General features: G+C 49.8%; 1 protein-coding gene across 4 annotated transcripts; it reads left to right on the top strand.

The window, feature by feature from the left end:
• Positions 1–442: 442 nt before the first annotated feature.
• On the top strand, positions 443–19,616 carry LOC109282749 (testis-expressed protein 47). 4 transcript variants are annotated; one of them, XM_019485729.2, is made up of 8 exons: positions 443–587; positions 8,287–8,359; positions 9,324–9,427; positions 10,670–10,734; positions 11,514–11,718; positions 12,025–12,181; positions 16,082–16,115; positions 17,589–19,616. In XM_019485729.2, exons 1-8 carry the CDS (start codon positions 471–473, stop codon positions 17,608–17,610), a joined length of 777 nt encoding a protein of 258 aa, XP_019341274.1. In that variant the 5' UTR covers positions 443–470; the 3' UTR covers positions 17,611–19,616. The 4 variants fall into 4 exon arrangements, with proteins under 4 accessions (XP_019341274.1, XP_019341272.1, XP_019341275.1 ...); XM_019485727.2 differs by lacking the exon at positions 443–587 and adding an exon at positions 4,469–5,101; XM_019485730.2 differs by lacking the exon at positions 443–587 and adding an exon at positions 4,469–5,101 and having other exon boundaries at positions 16,082–16,138.
• Positions 19,617–20,824: the final 1,208 nt, after the last annotated feature.

Genomic DNA, 20,824 nt, shown 5'->3' with positions numbered 1-20,824 from the left:
GTCTCATGGAGCCCAGTGTCCCAGGAAGCACAGTGTATGCAGGGGGAATCTTGCTCCACCAGAGATTTGTTCTTCCCAGGCTGCCCTGTATTTGCCCCAGGTCTTTGAAAGGGCAGGTGGTGATGTGCTCCTTAGTTCATTCCAGAGCCCAACTCCATCCTCAGTTAGCTCTCTAATCATAAGGCACCCTGGCACTAACTGGCCGCTGACTGCAGAAAGCGAGCACCCTGAAGGCCAGTGCATCCCTCTGCTTTCAACAGGTTTTGGATGAGGCCCACTGCCAGGGTCCCTGTGACCTGAATGCACCTGCAAGCAGCAAGCTATGTCCCAGCAACAGAGCCCTAACAGATGCATCTGCTGGCAGAGCTGTGCTCACACCCTCCTGCGCTGGAGAGGGCGGTCCCTGAGCAGAGCTCCCCACAAGCCTTGTGTTAGATGCAGTCACTAGGCAACAGTAGCAGGCTGCAGCCATGGCATCCAGGACAAAGCGCACCCTGAGCTTCCAGTACGAGCTGGAGGACTTTGCTTTCGAGGCCAGAGTCTCTGTGTATGGGCTGGAGCAGGACAAGCAGAGGGAGATCAGAAAGGTGTGTGTGCATGGCCAGGGGTGGGAATAATTCAGTGCTCAGGGCTCGGGTCTGACCCAGGTGTTCCCTCTGCCTCAAGTCAGCCCTCACTTTCCTCAGCAACTCTGCATTTCACTCCCACACCTTTGCTTGCCCCTGTCTTTTGTTTTAAAGTCACAGAGAGAGAAAGAGAGAGGCAGAGAAAGAGAGTGAAGGTGAAATGCAGATCACCCTGGGGTTTGGGATAGTGTGACCTCTCGACACAGCGTCAGCATGTATGTGCACATGCATGTGTGTGTACATGTACAATAGCCAGGGGAGACCTGAAGGGATATGCGACTCCTCCTTGAGCGATAGCTCATGCAAGCATATCCCATGCTGCTTTGGCAGGGTAATGCCAGGCTCTACAGAGGCACCTGCTCCCTGCAGTCTTACTCCCATTGTTCAGCTGGCCCCTCCAGGCAGAGGTGAATACAGGTAACCAGCCATTGGGCTTCTCTCTAGAGGCTCTGAAATCTTTGCCTTGCTTGGGGAGAGGACAAAAAGTGATAGAGTGAACAGAATCACCCAGGACGATAAGAGACATAGTGGGAAGTAACATTCATGGCACTCCCTTCCCCCATTGTGTTAAACTAGTCCCACTTTTGGTTTCTATGTACAGTGAAAAATGCTGCACTTTTGATTCCAGCCTAAGCACTGGGGGAGAGAGAGAGAGGGCACACGTGCATATGTGGTGCAAGCATGTGTGTGCACATGTATGTGAGAATCCTCTCTGTTGCCCTACCACCCATTCCTCTGTCACCTTTGCTCTGGCTTGGTCTGGAAGCGGCTGGGTACAGAGCTGTGTACAGAGTGGGGGAAGTCAGCGGTTGCACTAAATTGCCTGCCCTGTCTACCTGTGTAGAAGCCCATTTAAAGAAGAGAAGTTCTGGGCAGCATAAAAGGCAGAGGACTCCCTGAACGTGAACCCCCAAGATGCTGTGAGCAAAGGAGGCAGGGCCAGCACTCAAATTACTGGGGCTCTGTCCTGGTGAAAACAAGAGAATTCACAGAGTTTGAAGGCTGAGCTGCTTGCTACTTCACTGAGCAGGGGCAAGCCATGCAGAGTTTTCCTCTCTCAGGGACCAAGGACCCCCTCCCAGTGTAGCAGGTGGTCTATTCAGTGTAATGAAATGCCTCAAAGATATAAAGCCCTGGCTGACAGGCTCAAGGTTCGCAAGGGCCTAGTGTCTCATCTTTACTGAGAACAATCAGGTCTGAATGACCCCCTCCAAAAGCTTCAGACCCTCTCACAGCCTGGGGTGTGTGCGGCCCTGCTTCACATGCTGCACGGCAAAAGAGCACAATTGCAAATATGGAACAAGTTATTCACCAGCAATTCTTGTTTCTGTTGAGAGTGGCAAACTGGAAATGTGGGCCTTGCTGCTCTGTGGCAGTGGACGGGAAGGAGCTCTTTCATTTGTTCAGATGGGGCTGTTGATGCTTCAGGGTTTAGAACAGGGCTGTCCAACTTCCAAGCAGCTGAGGGCCACATGTCACATCAGCCACAGCAGTCAGAGCCACAGGCCCCCCCAGACCACACACCACACGTGCCCCCTTCCTCACTGTGCCATGGGCACACCTGTACTATGTATGTGTGCGGGCACCCCAAATAGCCTTGGTTTCCTTGCTGTGGGCTCCACTGCACCGTGCTATGCAGGTGCCCAAGGCAGCACCACGCTGCCCCTCCCAGCCCCTGGGGAAGGGACAGGATGTGGAAGCTGGAGGAGGGAGAGGGAGCCCAGGGGCCCCAGCTCCTGCTGTAGCTGAAGCCATGGGGAGAGCAGCAGCTGGGTGAGAGCTCTGGGGGTAGAGGAGCTGCAAATCAACCCTACGCATCTGGGGGCCACATGCCACCCATGGGCTGCCAGATGGACAGTACTGGTTTAGACATTTCAGGATTAGCTTATATTTGTAGACAACGTGCATTTGATTTGTGGTCATTGTTGCTAATGGAAATGGTCATGATTCAGACTGAAAATTACAGTGACACACTGTGAGAATATATAAACATGTTGCTGGAACTGAGTATTGCGGGGGAGGGAATGAGAGAGAAGCCAACAATGCAAAGCCAAGCCAAGTACTTTTAAGATTTTTGTAAAAAGAATAAATTCGCTGCTAACCGATACATCAGAATCTTTTACCGTGAAATTTCTTACAACCGAAGAATCATGAATCACTGTTCCTGTCTCTGAAAATACACTTAATGAAGCAGGGTGCTTCTCTTCTGATTGGTCTGCATGAAGAGAACAAAACAAAAATGCTGTGAGAAAAAATTTATGGATGTGGATGTGCCTTTGAGAGAGAAAAACCTGATGCAGTTGCACAATTACTCACGGAACATGGAGGAAGCTACAGAAGAGGAAACTCTTGAGCTGTGATGCTCTGACAGAGTCTGCAAAATGGCCAGTGATCGTTGACAGTTTGCCTTGGTTTTGTGAATGCCAGGTAAGTGTAAATTGTGTAGATTTGCCTTTGGGGAGTAATAGAAGAAGATGCATAAATTGCAGTTGGCATCTCTAGTCCACTTGAACTGCCAAGAGGCAAACAAAAATGCAAGAATCACAGGGCCAGAGGGAAAGCAAGTAAGGTGCCACCTGCTTTGTAAGGCAGTGGTGAGTGCAGTCCCCAGGAGGGAACAAAGGCTTCAGTTCTGACCCCTGCTTTAAGGCTTGGCTTCAGAGGCCGGCCATCAGCAGCAGTCATGAAGCCAGATTGGAGACATACAGAAGGGAGTCTGCCTATGGGGATTCGCACTGACACCTCCCAGACCAGTGCAGTAACTCCCAGATTGGAGGTGTTTCAGGAGAGATCTCCTTTACCCCTCCTTTTGGAGCTCTTTCTCGTTGCATGGAGTATGTATAAAGTCTTGGGTAGAAGCAAAGCTTCCCCACCGTCCCCTGCTTTAGTCCCTATCCTACTGCTCACAGCACTCTCCTGACATACAGGGCTTGCTGGCTGCCAGCACGAGGAGTTTCAGACCCCCCTCTTCCAGCTCCCAGCGGCACAAGCCAACCACCGGGCTTTAGGGCAGTGCTTCTCAACCTGCTTAGGCTGAAGGCATCCATCCAGAACTGGATTTGCCAGCACCCCATTTCAAAAAACTAACTTCACTCATTTTTCAACTACTGTATAAAAAAATTGTGTTGCCAAGGACTCCGAAAGAACACAACAGGTCAGGACATTGTTTGACACCATACACTCCTATTTGAAACCTCTGGGATTCTCTTTGTGACTCATATAAGTGTTTGCACATCTCGAAGTGCTAATATTGTGCAGCAGCCCACCCCACAGCACCCTTAAAAGGATCTCACGGCATGTCTGGTTGAGAATCACTGCTCTACGGTGTTTCAGAGCAACTATTTCCCTTTGAAATTGTTGCTCTTTGCCAAGACTATGCAGATACAGTGAGGCCAGGCAGGGCGCAGGTATCCACAGCCAGAACCACCAGCCTCTCCTCAGGCTCCAGGCAGAGACTGCAGCCAGGCAGGCAGGTAATTCCCACAAACAGTGCCTCTAGTTACTGTCCCTGGCTTCAGCAGCACAGGAGAGAAGTGGTCGGCAATGGCATGGTCTCTCCCAGGTGCACCGTGCCCCCAGGCTCCCCTCTCCCCGTGAGCTCCCTTTGACGGCTCGGTCGCACCCTCCGCAGTGCAGCCCACTTCCTTCTAAGTCAGGAGCCAGGCCTCTGAAATGCATAATTTGGGAAAAACGATGCTAAACAGCATGCCAGCTCCAGTACCTGCAACTCACCAATGCTGCTAGACTTCTTCCATTCCTCGGTGCTGAAATAACCTGTCTTCTACCTCCTCCGAAAGTTAAACCGGACTCTGAAGAGGAAGCAATGAAACAACATGGCTTCCCAAAGGCATTTGCTGCGGCCCTATCTCCAGAGCTCGCTTCTGAAGCCAGAGGTATGCTGCGACTGCTGCCCTGAGCAGCACCCTACCTGGAGCCAGGCTCAGATAACATCCCCAGCTAATCACAAAGCAGCAAGCACATAGGCCTCTGCTGCGTCTGTAATCACTCAAAGGCTTCAGGAAAGGAAGGCGCTATAGATGCCATGTGTTGCCTGAGCAACACTCCTCCCCTTTGGCTAAGCTGCCAACAGAAAATGCCAGCAAACAATGAAACCAAATGGGTAAACCCAAGGACTGGGCTCTGCTGCTAAGACACGGGAAAACTTTTTTGTGAACTGTTTTTTTCCTGCCCAGAGCCTTGTCCTCCTTACAGCCAGCATAACACAGACACCAGACTTGTGTCTTCTGGTACCGGTATCTGGTTTCTGGAAGCCAAACCAGGATTTGAGATTTTAGTTTAAGGCACTGAGTGCCATTACTGTGTAGCAGGAGTGAGAGAGCAAGCAGGGAATGGCTGGCTGTGAGCAGGCTGGGAAGCCAAGGAAGAAGGCAAAGGATTTAACAGTGAAGGAAGACAGGACCAATTTCCTTCAACTCATCCTCAGCCGGAGAGCAATCCAGGCCAGTGAGGAAACGGTTAGTATTATCATCTGGGCAAGGTGCTTCCTGCTCTTTGCTTTCCAGTTCTGTATCTGTCTAGAAGTGAGAAACAGGGAGGTACTGGAAGTGCATGGTGTGGATAAGGGGTTGGATACAAGCTGGGGTGGGTGGGATGGCTCCCAACTGGTGTGAGCTGAAGATGAGGAAATGCCATGAGGAGGCTGGAGACATGATGTGAACATGTAGTACCTTGATGAAGGCACGTGCCCAAGGCTGTGATCATCTTCTGCCTTGGAAGGGCTTCAACCTAATCTCTGGGCTGGTAAAAATACAGTTTGCACTGTTCCTCTTAAACTTGTATCTGGGCGAAGGCAATTCTTTTCTAGGACTCAACTTCTAGTCTGGGCTTGATGTCTTTAGGGGCTTTAGAGCTTCTTCCATCTATCTGGATCTAGAAACTCCTGATGTTTCAGGCCTCAAATCCCGGAGCGGCTTTCGATGTAAGCTCCTAGGCACCTTGTAACTTTTATGTAGACCCAAGAGTGAAGCTCTTCCTCACAGGCTAGATCAACATTTACTTAGCTGAGCAACAGGGAGTGCTGGCAGCAGCCGGCAGAAGTGGGTTTGCCCAGCCCCACTCAGCAGCTACACTACCAGGGCATGAAGAGCCCCTGGGGAGGTGCCGAGTGCTGAACGGATTGTGGTATTGACTGATGGTGTGGGAGTGTCTTCACTGAAGTGCTGCTGGCAAGATTTTTGTAGCATAGTCAATATTTGATGCATGCAAGTCAGTGGGCTACTCATAGTAGAAGGTGCCATACCATGGATAGCCTTAAAATCTGCCCATAGGCAAATAACAGCTTGCTTGTAGCTACAGATCCTCTTGTCCAGTTTGGGCCACCTTTATTGCCCTTCTGATCTTTCAAGAAGTCAGTTATATTTCATTTACAGAGGCCTTCAGTCAGACAGAGAAATCAAGCACTAACCAAATGTTGGGGTCCTCTGTTTGTCTCAGACAGTGGTCACCATTCAGATTGCTGTCAGTCCTCTCAAGAGACATTTTTCAGAGTGCAAAACTGTGCGGGTCCTTCCTATTACAAAGAGGAGCCCACCCACAAAGACAGCTGTCACAGTACAGGTAGTTGGACTACTTGCCAGATACATTTTGGAAGGGGCATGTCTATGCCACATCCCCAACAGTGCCTGTCTCAAGCATGCCCTGCCATACGACAGCTCAAAACAACACATGTGGAAGCAGACAGTGACATCTCTGAGCAAAAAGACACAAGTCTCCCAAGGGGAGGGTTGCTCTTCGAGTGAAGGGACTAGGCTGAAGGCAGGGGTTCTGGGTTTGGGTTCTGGCTTTGCATTCATACAGATTCCTTGGCCTGGGCCTTGTTGGGAAGGGTGGCATATAAAGTGAATAAATAAATAAATGCATGTGCAGTGCCCAGCAAAATGGGGCACTGATCTCTGTTGGGGTCTCTGAGCCCTATTATATTAAAACTGCATCATCCTCTCTCATCTCAAAGCATTTCTGTTTAGAGCCAGCAAGTCCAAGAGATAATCATCCCATATTTACCCTTTAAATAACTTTTTTGTGTATAAAAATCTTTCCACCCTCACCTCTGAGTTGTTTTCCCTGAAGGACGCACTAAAATTAGCACCACTGATGTTCTGAGACAGCAGCTTGCAGCCGTGACCTTATTCTGGCAATGAAAGCTCTCCAGGACCTTTCCACTCCTGCCCTGACTCACTCCACAGGAGAAGGCACTTGACAGAAATGTCAGCAGAAGCCTGTGGATGTTATTTGGTTGCAAATTCTTTGCTCTTTGGGGACAAAGGAAAATCTCGATGTTTGACTGATGCTGCTAAGAGCCTTGTGCCTGTCAGGCACCTGCCTATGATGAATCCTATTGAGGGTTTCTAGAGCAAATCAAAATAAAACTTCCTGGCTGCACCTACCTCTGCCACTGGAAGGGAAGAGGTTGGAAATTATTTTAGTGCAATAGTCTCTGTTCTCTGAGGGTGACATTCAGCCTTAGGCAGTGCTGCTGTGTCCTTTGCACAGGGATAAATGTCACTGGCTGATTTCAGCGCTGGGAAAAGTGCTTGGTCTATCCATTCCCTGTGCAATGGAAGCAAGGCAGTTTCCCCTTTCACACTGCCAGTCACCTCCTGCAAGCCTCCATCAGATTGTCTGGGGGCACTGTCTCTGGGGTGCTCCAGGCCTGCTGAGTCCCTGGCCTCCTTGGTGAGGTGCCAGGGAGGGGAGGCTCCAGGTCATATAGCACTCTGGACCCATATAAAGCTACAGGAGGAGCGCTGAAATGTTTCTTAGGTGTTTCCATGGGCACTTGCTATTGGGAAGGTGCAGCATTTTGGATGCTAAGGGGAGGGTGTCCTGTGAAACTATGGGCCAGGTTCTTCTCTACCTGTTGGGCATCTAATGGATTTAGGTGCCAACATGTGATTCCATTCAACCCCATTAATGCATCTACTTTTGTAATACATCTTACCTTCAAGCAGCATGGAGCAGAGAGGTGCATCCCATCTTTTCCATCAGTTTTTTTTTGGAGGCAGTGGGGAAGGGGGGAGAATTTCAGAGGGGTGGAATAAAATAGAACTTAAAGCACCTAAGTGCTCATAGGCTTCTAACAGGTGGAATAGAAGCTGGCACCTTGGTCTCTTTTCTCCTTGGGCAACTGAGGGGTAGATGCATGAACTGGAGAGGAGTAGGGGTGTGCACTCATTTGTAAGATCCTGTCCCTCAACATTGAAAGGACAATAATACAGCACCCAATGATCCTGTTTTTGGTGTGTCCTCTCAGTGCTCATGAGGTGTGTGTTTATGCACAGAATGAACCCTGGAAAAGCAAATCAGGTATGCATGATCCATGTGGGAGTATGCCGGCCCATCCAACAGATACACCCAGTGCTGTGATTCCTGGAAGGCTAATTTGTTACATTAAAAACGTCAGGGGTGGCACAAAGTCCAGCCACCTCTGTGTCTCAGGCTTGGGGCCTCATGTTGATATATGGTAATTAATACTTATCGGTGTTATGACAGCTAGGAGTCCCACTCGCGGCCCAGGACCCTACTGTGCTAGGTTTTGTACAGACATAGAGCAGAACAAATGTCGCGGCCCCAAACAGCTGACCATCTCAGTAACCTTCCCTTTCTGGCCAATTCCAATTGGCCTTTTTCTCTTTCCATCTAGAAATCTCTTCTCCACAGGCTGATATTTCTGGCTAAGATCTCCCCAGACCTGGCTGACAAGAGGAATTTAGCAGGTAAAGATTCTGTCTTGTTTTTCCAGTAGACATTGGTCCACAGGACAGACACCAAACATTTAACACACAACATACCATATAGCCTCAAAGGTTGAATTTCTTGGAAATGTCTGGCCAGCTCTGCCTGGTTCTGGCATGGTGAGTAATGGACCAGGTGGCAACAAAACACACAGCTATTTGGATCGGCTGCTGAGGGCACTCCCTCTCCCGACTACTGCCCACACTCTGCAAGCAGTGGGGGGCTGCTTTTGCAAAGGCTCCTACATCCTAGAGCTGGAAGGGGTCTGCAGATACCTTCCTTGTCCCAGCACAGCCACGCTGGCATGACAGCAGTGAGGGTTGCCCACCCTAGAGCAGTAGTACTGGAGTCACTGGGGTTCAAAGGAAGTAATCCCTGAGCTGCAGGGCTCCCCCAGGTCACCTTCTCAGGCTTTTTGCCCCTTCCCCTTTCCAGCTTTCCACCCCACAAAAAAAATCACCTTCTAAAGGAATATATTAGGACTGGAAAGGACTTCCTGGGCCATAGAGTCAGTCCCCTGTGTTGGCAGGGAACTGTTCCGCTGAAATAATTGTTCCTGCTTTTTTTTCATTTTACCAAAACAAGTGAAAGTATTTCTGTTGAGTCAGTTCAAAATGAAAGACTCTTCCCCTCCTGATTTCAGCATGATTTCAAAACCAAAATGAAAGACTTGCCTCCTCTGCTCATGAACTTCCCATCAGGTGCCTGCAAGTTCCCACACTGACCAGAAGAGATCACTGTGCCAAAGAATGGTCCTCTCTCCTCCCCATTCTCCGAATAGGACGTGGGAGGACAGGGGGCAGCAGGGACACCTGGGGCATTCCTCCCTGAAGACCGGAGAAGGGAGCTGGGCTGCTGTTGGGTGGGGAAGAAGGTGCTGTCTGGTTATGCTGGGGGAGGGGGGGGTCTGCTCAGCCAGCCAACACTGGGGTGTGGTCTCTGCAGAGTACTGGGAGCACCTGTTCCTGAGTCTGCAGCGCTACTACCACGGGGAAGGTGTTACAGGCCTTTTGCTGCTCTACCCAACCTACGTTGTCCACACCGTGGAGGTATGCATGGGATTAACAAGACGTGGTAATTGCTGGCAGGCAATATGGTTTGCAGTCTTGGTCACTGTCAGGACTTGGCCCAGAGCAGAGAGGTCCATATAACTATCAGAACGTGGTGCTCTTGGGGACAGTCAGCCCTACCACTGGTACCTGGTGTGGACAGGGAATACTCAGTAAGTCTAGCCATTTAGGAACATAGGACCGGAAGAGCATTAAGGGCTATCAAGCCCAGTCCCCTTTGTTCACAGTGATTTACTCAAAGATTTCCCAAATGCCCATGTCATACTGGCATACATATATACAACTGCTGGGCAAAAACCCCAGGAATACCAAGAACACTCAGGGCACAGGGCACAGACATCTCAGGGACTTGGCCCATGGGGTGGCCTTGGTAACTGTTGGCATTATGGCTTTGGCAACCAGTGCCATGCAGATAGACAGGAATTATTAAACAAGTGGGAGAAAGGGACAGAGACAGGGCATATCCCTGAGGAGCCACCCAGCCAGAACTTCTCTGGGAATGGCAAAAGGCCATGGTCAGCTCTGTTCCCTGTGCCTAGGGTGCTGTGCACATCCGCTTAACCCTCTACTACAGGGGTTTTCAACCTTTTTTAAGGAGTGTACCCCTTCTGGTGGCGGCGGGTGGACACAGAGTTGGTGGTGGGAGGATGGCAGCCAGACGCAGAGTGGGGGGGCTCGCACATTGTGGCATGGGGCGGTGGGTGGCAGCAGTGGCTGCCACATGTGAGCTTCTCCCCACGTCTGGCTAGCCAGTGGCACCTGTGCAGCTCACAGAGGGGAGCTCCTGCCTCCCCTCCCCTTTCTGGCCCTGCCCCTGGGATGCGGCAGTGCAGGGTGGTGACCCTGGGATCTAAGGCCCTATCCTATACCCTCAGGGCTCTTCTCCATTCCCTGCCCAGCCCCAGAGTCCTTCACACATACCTCCACCCATCCCCACCATGGCCCCTTCCTCAGGAATCTGAAAAGGCCTGGACCATCTCTCTTGGAGCTGGTCTCTGTGCCATGATGCCCTGAATTCCTTCTTCCCCCCAGGCCTAGTGGTAGCTGGTGGAAGGGTCAGCCAGAGCTGTGCTCAAAGCTTGGGCACCTTTGCTGGAGCCATCCACAGCAAAGCCAAGGCTCAAAGCCCTGGGATCTGAGGGAGCATTCTTGGTGTTGCACCAGGAGCGATGGGTCCAACAAGACAAGGTGTGTCTGAGACACTAACAAGTTCTCTTTTAGTCCTCCAGTGATGTGCTTTACTCCATCCTGCGGGACCTCAGAGACATGCACCAGCATGGGCAGAGGTGAGGTCTCTTCAGCCATTAGACTGAGGGTCTTCAAATGCCTACATTCAGCATGTCACCACATTCCCTTGGGAGCGAGGGGCAAGGATGATCCTGGTTGGATGGTTCATGGGAACTGAGCCTGGGACACCCCTGACTTAGAGGAATGGCTCCTGCAACTGGGGACACACTGGTTCAGGTTTCAGCAATACTGGGCATTCCCAAACCAGCTGGGGAGCAGGTCTCAGCAATGATCTGCTGGGCCTGCAGGTTCCCAGCTGAGAGCTTGCTGCACACAAGAGCTCTCTGATGTCCTTTGTAGGTGAAACGAGGAAAGAAAGGGTTTGCACCTTTCTCCTGCCAGGGTGATGAGGTGGCTGAGCTCTTTGGCTCCCTAATAGATCACAAGAGGATGAGGAGGAGTCCTGACTAAAACCAGCTGCTGAATATTGTTGGCATTGGAGCTGACTGAAAGATGTTTTTTCTGCACACAAAATTCTAATGGAAACTAAACCTCCTCATTTTTCATTGCAAAACTCAATATTTTGGACAGAATCAGAGGAACCCTAAATGTAGGTACCTATGCAATATTGGCACACAAAACCCAGGTACCTCCATCTACCCTGCAGGGCAGGCTAAGGGCTGTGCAAATAGCCACAACAACATCATTTGCATGGTGCCATGTTTGCATGTCGGCAAAGCCAGCTGGTAGAGTGTGCTCCTTCCTTGTTCCCAGTAGAAGTGGGAAATGCATCCTCTCTGTGCCTGCTTTTGAGTTCTTCTCTCCCAACCTGTCCCAGGGCCCTCGTCCTGGATCCCAAGATCCTGGTGGTGTCCCATAATATCCCCTCCAGGCTCTTTCAACAGTGGAATTACAAGGTGCTGAATGTACCGGGAAGGCACCTGGGCTATGACACATCACGTGAAGAGCCTCTTGAGAGCATCATTGGCGAATGCGTGGCAATGCTACTGAAACTGGGCATGCACCTGTGGAAATACCCCAAGGTAAGTGACAGGCCATGACACATCTTATTCAGTGTAGGAGCACTCTCTGGACCCCTCTTTAGGTAAGTTCTTGGGACACCCCAAATCCAGGAATTGCTGTCACTGGGTTGATTGCATCTCACTGACTGGTCCTGGTGCTTACAATTTCAGTGTTAACTGCATGGCAGCCCTCATTCTCAGCAGTGGACTGTGTCAGGCTGGTGGTAGAGTCATCAGCTATCCTGATGGGGTAGCAGAAGCAGTCTTTATTATGTTTATGGCTTGGATTGAGTGACTGAGAGCTTTCCTGACTCTTCTGATTTTCAGAGCCCCCAGAACCTCCCTGACGGGGTTCTGCAGAAGGTCCCTGACTTGATAATTCCCCAGGACACCATCTGTCACCTCCTAGAGTGCAGAGATCTCCTGAGCCCTGACCAGTTCCTGCAAGCCTATGACTCCCCCTTAAACATCCTCATGGACTCAGGTATGTTCCTGCCGGCAGTATTTTGTGCAAACAGTGTTGGGCTGCACAGGGTTGTGCCTGAGGTCTCCAAGCCCCTTGGGCCTCTGGTCTCTGACAGCTCCATTGTGACAGAAGCCAGTCTGAATGGGCTTGGTACATCCAGAACCACAGACCGTCCCCAGGCCCAACCTTTTGTATGGGGCTTCCTAAAGCCACACAAAAAACCCGTGCCCTTTTCCAAGGTTGTTTTCACTGTCCCTGTATGATAGTTGCAGAAAGGATATGCTGGTGCCAGATTTGGAGCACAGAAAATGTTTGCACTGCCATGTCACCCCCATCCACTAGTGCCATTTTCAGAATACTGGCCTGCTGGGATGTTTTCTGTTCGTGGTATCTCATGCCTAAGCCAAGCTGGTCTTAGTTCTGCTGCAAACTCTGTGCTAGCTGAACAGGAGCTCTCCTTCCTCCTGTGGAGAGTTGTGGGGGCTGGTGGTTGTACAGCCACTGCTTGTGCCCTGTTCCTTCTGTGCCTGAGGCTTGGAGTCTGGGTCACTGCTTCAGCATGACCTGGGGCATGGCCTACAAAGAAAGCAGAAAAAAATATCCTTTGCCTTTGAAAGTCTGCAGACTTTCCCCTAGCACAGAAAATGTGCAGTGGAGACCCCTCCTGCCTCTGCATGCAGAGTGCAGCTGAGGCGCAGAGACTAAACTGGTCTAGCCCATCCCTGATATGGAGGCCCTCTAAGAATGGACACAGCCATCACCTTTGTGTCACTAACAATGTTTATGGTGGCACAGAGGAAAAGCAAAAATATGCACATGCCCTTTGTCACACCATCACTGCCTTTGTGATTACAGCAAAAAGTAGTAATAAATTGTGCTCTTCTTTTTGCAATGGATGTCTATTTGCTTTATGATGGGAGAGCACGGGCAGCCTGGAGCTGCCTGTGCTCTCCAGCTACCATGGGCTGGTGCTCCTGGGGCTTGCAAGGCCTGGTCCTACAGGACCCAGGAATTCCTTTGAAGAATCAGGCCCCTGCCCCCCCTGGGCATGCCTGCCTGGCTTTCCCCACTTACAGAGATGCACCCCTGAGAATCTCTGGGGCATGTCTCTGTAAGTGGTGAAAGCTTACACCCCAGAGATTCCTGGGGATGCATCTCTGTATGTGCTGTCCCACAGAATCAATGGGTGGAACAGAGGGTGGTGTGCATTTGACCCAGTATAGTGGATCAGCTGTGCTGGGTCACATCCTGGCACAGCTGATCTGCAGCATCTGGTGATGTCTATTTATCCCCTTACTTGGAGGTACGTCTCACGCCTGCCAGTCCTGGCGAGTGCTTTGCAGCTTCTCAGAGCAGGGTCTTTGTCTCCATGCATTGTTCCTTGGTCCTCAGCCCAGTTAAGCTCTCACCTTCCACTTTGCAAAATGGAAATTAAAAAAAATCTCTTCAGCTCCAGGGTGGAGCAGGCCCTTCCCTTGTTTCTCTCTATTCTCTTCAGGCTGCAACTTCCTGGCAGGTGCTTTCCACACAGTTTCTACCTCCCAGGATAATTACTTTGCCCCTCAGGGGTCTCTGCAGCAGAGTTGTGCAGAGCTGATGGGCCATGGGGCCTTTCAGAGGGTCTAGATGGTAGTTGTGGCCATGCCTCTAACCACACTGCATCCTTTGGATATGAGCACACGAGGCAAAGGCGCTGACTGTCAGGGAGTAAATCCATATGCTGTCCAAGAAACAGAAAAGGCACAGCTATGTAGTTGGGGTTTCTTCCAGGCTGGGAGAATCAGAGGCAGAGCTCTCTCGCACTGGATTTTTGGAGCAGACAGCCTCTTACTCTGTGTAGTTGGAGCACTGACCTTGGCCAAGCATTTCTGGTTGCTCACCTTGTTTCATCATGGACAGTGCATCTTGGTTTGATTCATTTTCAGTGGCAATTGCTGATAAAATTATAGCCTCAAAAGAAACTACAGGTATGAACAGGCATTCATTTGTACCCAAGGCACCAAAATGCCTTGGTACTCTGTAGCACTTCAGAAATATACCTCTGTCGGGGCAAGCAGTCCTGACTGGAAAGCTCCAAAGTTGCATCAAGGGAAAAGGCTGGCCTCTCCAGCCCTGGGGGAGGGAGGAGGGGTGAGAGGGGCTTGTCCTTGGGTCCCCCTGCCCCCAGGGGAGCCCAGTCACTGACAACCTGCCTTCTACCCTGCCAGGGCAAAGGGCAGGTTGTCAGCAATCAGTTCTCAGCTTCTGAAAAGCAGTCTCTGCCAAAGATAGGCTCCCTGCAGTGTGTGGGGGTGACAGGTATGGGGAGAACTGCCCAGCTTGCCCCCACCACCCCTGGGGATGCTGCTGCCAGAGCCCCAGCTCTTGTAGTGGCACCAGGAGTTGCAGTGGGAATTCACTCACCCTAACCCTAACACCCCCACACTCCACCCTGCAGCTCCCCCTCCCACCCTGCCAATCAGCTGATCGGTGGAACCAGGCAGGTGGGCAGACACCAGGGCCAGCACAGCTAGTGACCCCTGTAGCCCTATGTGTAACTGGCCCAGTGTTAAGTGTAGCATTACAAACCTGAGAAGTCCTCTTTGAAAGAGGTACTGTTTTGTAGCGCTTTTGCCCTCTTTGTAGTGCTACAAGCAGCTTGAATAGCTGTATGCTCACTTTTTGTAGCACCATGAGGATGTGTTTACTTAGCACTACAAATGTGAGGCCTGTCCATGGCCTTCTGAATGCTCCAATGTGTTTCCTGAAGCTACCAGGAGATGGAGCTGGAGTCTAAGATTTAAATAAAAGGGGTTGACTATGTGCAGTGCAGGCAGAGTGAGTTATTAGATGCTTCTTAGGTGGTTATTCTGCAGAGTCCTGTAGCATTGCCCTCGGGCTTGGGGAGACAAAAGTTAAGGCCAAGCTTTGTCAGTGGCACGTCCTCTCCGGAGCACAGTGTGTGGCAGCAGCCCAGGAGAGCAGACCAGTTCCTGAGGCCCAGCCAGCTTTCCCTTCCCAGGGCAGGAACAGTCAGTTGTCCAGTGCATTGGCCATGTCCCTGATCACTAGGAAAATCCCTGACCCCAGCCTGAATTTCCCTTTCCTCAGCTGTAGTCCACTCCCCTGCCCTCCTTTTATATAGTTTTTCTCTCACCTTCCTTTTGTTCCGTCCCAATATTTTGTCCACTCTTTCAAGCAGTGAAGAAGTCCTACTGACAGGGCTGGTAATGAGACCAGTTTGCTTGGAGCATCTGATTTAAGCAGGGTACAATGATTCCCTACACAGAGAAATCCACAGAGAACTAAGAGAGCCCTGTGGAAGTGTCTTGCATCTTTTCTAGGAGGAGAAAAAACTTGGGGTCCTGGGCCAAGCCCATCAATTGGAGATGGGCTCTAGTGTACCTTAGACTCCTGTGCAGTCTAGTGGGGCTGGTTTGATGGCTTCAGGCTTCACCTAGGGTAAGGTTGGTGGGGAATTTGGCATCCTGCTTTTCCACTGTTAGGCCTGATTTTCCTCTTTTATGCCAGTGTAAAGCAGAAGTACTCCCATTTGAGTCAGTGCAGTTCCTAGTGTCAAAGCACTAGACGTGTGAGGAGACCAGGGTTCATTTTCTTTACAGAAGTGCATTTCTCTCTGACTCCGCTGCCTTTAAAGCATTGACAGTGTGGGGTTGGCCACCAAGCCTATCACTACATTACAAAGGTCCCACCTTGGGTTTGAAGCTATCCAGGACTGCTGAGAAACAAAGCATTGTTCCCTCCACCCCAGTCAAAACTTATGGTGATGGGGAACTGCTGTGAGGAGTTCCACCACAAGTCACTTTCCAAAAACTCCCCCCCAAAACTATTTTGTGGCAGCACAAAAGAGGGTAAAGATGAAGGAAAAGGAGCCTAGCTGACTACTGAGTGATTACATCTAGTTCATTTTGCTTAAAGGACGTGCATTTGGAAGTGACAATACATCTTCTGTGTAAGTTTCTTTGCAACACAAAGGTACAGTACTCTGTTCACTGCAATGTGCATGCTGGTATTTGCATGATGCTGTTCAGTGCATGTGCAGACAGTGTCACAAACATCCATACTCTGTAGCTCTTTGTAGAACCTAGGCTGAAATAAAATTGCCACCTCTAATACCTCTGTAGCAACACTCTTCCCGTAATGTGATACTAACAGCTCATTTTGCCAGTGTATGAATTTCAAATATGCATATTATATTGTGTAGACAAATGTCTGTTGAAACCCTTGCTGCTTCTAGTTTTTCTGCCATCAAAGGTTTCTAGGAACTTCCTAGATCATGCATCTTGGACCAACTGATGCCCATAATGCACCATTAACCCAGCTCAGCTTGCATGATAGTCTTTTCTGCCAACTAGCAATAATCCTTAATGCCTATGATAGGCCTCCAGGGAGTTGGTTACTCTTGAAAGTGTTTTAGTGGGTAGTAGCACCATCCAGGTCCAAGTTTGGCTGTTTCTTTAATTACCACATATATTTTTCACTTGCAGGAAATTAAAAATAATAGTAATAATGTGGATGCTAATTGCTGTCAATGCAGCTGGGGTCATCTGCAGAAGTCGAGATTCAGCAATCTGATTATTGCTTGTAATTCATATTCTGTAACTGCAATTTCTTAACATTTCAGTAGCAAGAACCATTGGAGTTCCAAAGATAGTGAATTCTTTGCTAGAGCCACACACCCCTCTGTCCTCCTGTCCCTGTGTCAGCTGTTATGGCAATGTCACTCCATTGTAGAAATGGGGAAGCTAAGGAAGCTAGGTTACTTGCCCAATGTCACTGTTGCCAGTGTTGAGGGAAATAACCCAGGTCTCCTGTGCTGCTGGCTTGAAGTACTAGACTTGCCTGCCAAACCATTTGTGTGGGAGCAGGCTTTTCCAAATGAAAAGCCTGATCCAAAACCTATTGAAGTTAATAGGTAGATGCTGAAGTCATCCATTTGGACAGGCCCGTAGGGACGCTCTTCAACTCCTGTCGGAGTGTGTAAAAGAGTACTTCCCATCTAAGTACAGGCTAGTATATGCTTCCCTAGCTCTTAATGATAGCGTGTGATGAAAGCACCTATGCACAGCCACCCTGGCAGAGCTGGTCATCGGCCTGCTTTGGATCCTGGTGTAACTGCCATCCATGTACAAAACCACTATCAATTACACCGGTGCGAATGCATGCTGTAAGTGGAGGTCCTCAGTCACTATAAATGTATCTTCACAAGCCCTTGGCAAAGTACAGCACAGAAGACCTCACAGGGAGTCAGCAGCGCAGCTGGGACTTGAACTTGGTCTGTCTAAAGGCCAGACCTGCTAGATCATCCATTTTTCCCCAGAGTTACTCAGTGAATCCTAAGGCACAATGCAGTGAGCAGCTTTTCTTGGTTAAAGGTCCAGCTCTTTTCTGGTAGTCTAACAGTCTTCCTCCTCTGCCTTTCCAGATTATGTGTGGCCATTGCCTGAGCACATGAAGCCCTGCATGGTGACCTCTTGAATTGAAATGTCTTGGGATGTAAATATGCACTGAGCACAGCCGATGCCAGAGACTTCTGGGCAGGGCCCCGAGCATGGAACATGCAGAGATCTGACCAGACAGTGCTCAGCATCCAGATTACAGGGACTGGACCCCCTCCCAGTTCCACAAACTGACTAGGAAGAAACTCTGCCTGCCTGGGGATGCCCCAAACAGGGAACAGCCTGATTCATTATGATCAATGTTCCTCCAGCCCTGAGCCCTCCTGGAATATTAAATGAAACCAAATGCTCCTCATCTCAGTTCTCCCTTCCCAAAGCCCTCCCTTGCCTGTATGACTCATGGTGCAGCCTTTACTTGCATAACAGATTCTTGCTTTCCACCAGGCCCTTCCTCCATCAAGACGATCAGGACTCCCTGGCTTCAGCAGGAAGGGATTAGGAGCCTCATGTCACAGGAGAGTGCCCCAGAGATAAACAGAGGGTGCTATGGTTTAAGCAGAGGCACTTGATTCCCTTTAACTGAGGCTGTCCCACCTTGCGTGGAACGCTTGAACAGTCACTGAGCCAGAGCAGGAGAGAATGTGTCCGGGAGGGAGCATGCTGCTGTCGTGTAGTAGTGAGGGCACTGAATATTTAATACAAAAGTGACATACTCAGTGGAGAAGGGCCTGGAGCCCAGCGCTCCCCCATCTGAATTCCCTAACTAGTAGACTCGAGCTATGCTCTTTCTTCGTCAGCCGGTGAATATTTAATTAGCACAAAGTGAAACAGCTGCAAGCAAGAGGGAATGAGAGCACTAGTCTCTGGAATGCTGAAAGTCTGGTGGTTAAGGCACTCCCCTGGGTACTTTTAGGGGCTTTTCTATTACTGCCTTTGTCAGTCAGATATTGTGCGACCTAGAGCAAATCAATTCACTTCTCTGGGCTTCAGTTTGCCTGCCATTCAATTGGACACCAGGCAAGTTGGGTTAATTATCTTCATTTAACAACAGGGTGGGAAACTAAGACACAGATAGGCTGGTTGCTGCTGTTGACACTACTGCTGCAGCGAGTGTGATGTAGAAACTGATGCCATCTGCACATGGTTCGTTACCTGCTGCCTGTCGCTGTTCCTGAGCATGTGCAACTCCTGTGTCTGACCTCTTGTGAACAGGAAGCCCTCAACGATTAACCTTTTCATCAATGATCTAGAAGGAAAAATAAATACTCTGCAACTAAAATATGTGGGTGGCACGAAGACTGGCAGGATATATCACCCTACTCATGCTTTGCCAGTCATACCGAGCCACCCAGATCAAAAAACAACCCCTCCCCTTCCTCCCGCCCTCCACATAGGTCACCAATGTAGGACCCATGGATGCAGGCCATGCCAGTGGAATGGGGAACTATACTGTGGAGAAAAGTGACACTTGTAGGAGTTTTGGTTATGCTAGGCCATAGTTCTGCTAAGCTATAGTTAAGGTAGGACACCACAAAGGACCTTGGGAGTAACAGGCTTCACTGACCATTGGAGGACCTGGTAAAAGATGCAGTCAACAAAAACTCTAATTCAAAGTAAGAAACAATAGCTGAACAAGTTGAGGAGTAAAAAGTTAGAACTCGCTATTAAAGTAGAGATAATGAGGTGAGCTGTATTTAGCTGGGGTAAGCTGAAGATACTCAAATTCAGTTGGGAGGGAGCTAGAAAAGCCCAGACTCATCAGGGAGAGAGCTCTAGGTGCCCAAATTTGGACACGGAGCTACAGTTGGCAAGGAAGGAACTGCAGGTGTCTGGACTTGGCAAAGAGACAAGTATAAAGGGACATCTCAACAGAGAGAGAGAGAAGAATTGGCACGGAGAGGGGGAATCTTGGCTATAAAACCAGGGGTTACCCTTTTGTCTGTACACATAATGTGTTGCTTACCATGGTCTCGGGAGTTTTGCTGAGCCAGGCTGATTGCTGTATGGACCCACTATCGCCCTAAGAGACAATAAACCTATCTGAGCTTTCACCACCGAACTCGAAATCTAGTCATTCTTTCTGCATCACACCTGAGCTCAGGAGGCTGGCTGCAGACAGCAGTCTCTGAGAGCACCCCGGCCCAACAGCCTGAACCCCAAAAGGGACAGCAGGCAGGAGGCAGGTTGGGAACTGCCCCAACCTCCAAGCACCTCAAAACAACAACTCTGGGGAGGACTGAAGGGGCATGATGGGTAGGGAGCTACCAAATTCAAGTCAGATGCGGGCTGCGTAAGAGTACCTTTAATCTTGCAGGTTCCCCCACATGGCTCTCCCCCGCCACTTGTTGGTGATGGGGCCCCACTCGCTCATGATTGGCAAGGGGGTGAAAACTGCAGTTTTAAATACAGTGCCATTTTTGCCTCCAGCTGCTGATTGGCCAAGGGGCACCAACAACTCTGCTGCTTGCTGCTGACCAGCAGGGAGGCAAACACAGCATCATGTTTAAAACTGCAGTTTTCTCTTTCGGGTCATCAGGGAAGTGAAAACCGCAGTTTTAAACACAATGCTGTTTTTGCCTCCCTGCTGGTCAGCCGCAAGCAGCAGGGCTGCCTGGGCCCCTTGGCCAGTCTGCAGCAGGAGGCAAAAATGGGGTCATATTTAAAACTGCAGTTTTTGCTTTCCTACCAAACACGAGCAAGCGGGGCCCCTCCACCAGTCAGCAGTAGGGGGGGTGGACCTGCAATATTAAAGGTGCTGCCACACAGCCCACTTCTGCCATGAATTTGGTGGGTCCCTAATAATGGGCAAAAACCCTTTGACCTCTCAGTGTGATGCTATGGGAAAAAAGGGTTGACACTATCCCTGTGCATATGAAGTGGCAATTAAAGATGGAAAGGTAATTTTGCCTTTGTCTATGGCAGCAGTGAGAATAGCACACAGTTTTGTAGGCCTCATTTTGGAAAGAATGTGGAAATGTTTGGGCAGGGCAGCAAGCAAACATACAAAATATTGAAGGCCTAGAGCAACTGCTCAAGCTCCTCTAGTTTATATGCAAGATTGGGAGGGAATTTGATTGTTGAAGTACCTACCAGGGAAAAGCAGAGCAATGCCCTGCACTGAGGGGCTCCAATTTAGCAGAGGTCAAACTTAGATCAAGTGCTGGAAGCTGAAAATCAAATTAGTAATAAGGCACCAATATTTAACAACGAGCGTAATTAGTTACTGGACAATTTCCTGAAAGAAAAAGTTGGTCCTCCATCC

Source organism: Alligator mississippiensis, chromosome 8, assembly GCF_030867095.1.
Source record: "Alligator mississippiensis isolate rAllMis1 chromosome 8, rAllMis1, whole genome shotgun sequence".
In the NCBI taxonomy this organism is placed as follows: Eukaryota; Metazoa; Chordata; order Crocodylia; family Alligatoridae; genus Alligator; species Alligator mississippiensis.
The sequence above is the reverse complement of the archived record's forward strand: the minus strand, read 5'-3'. Positions and strand labels throughout refer to the sequence as shown.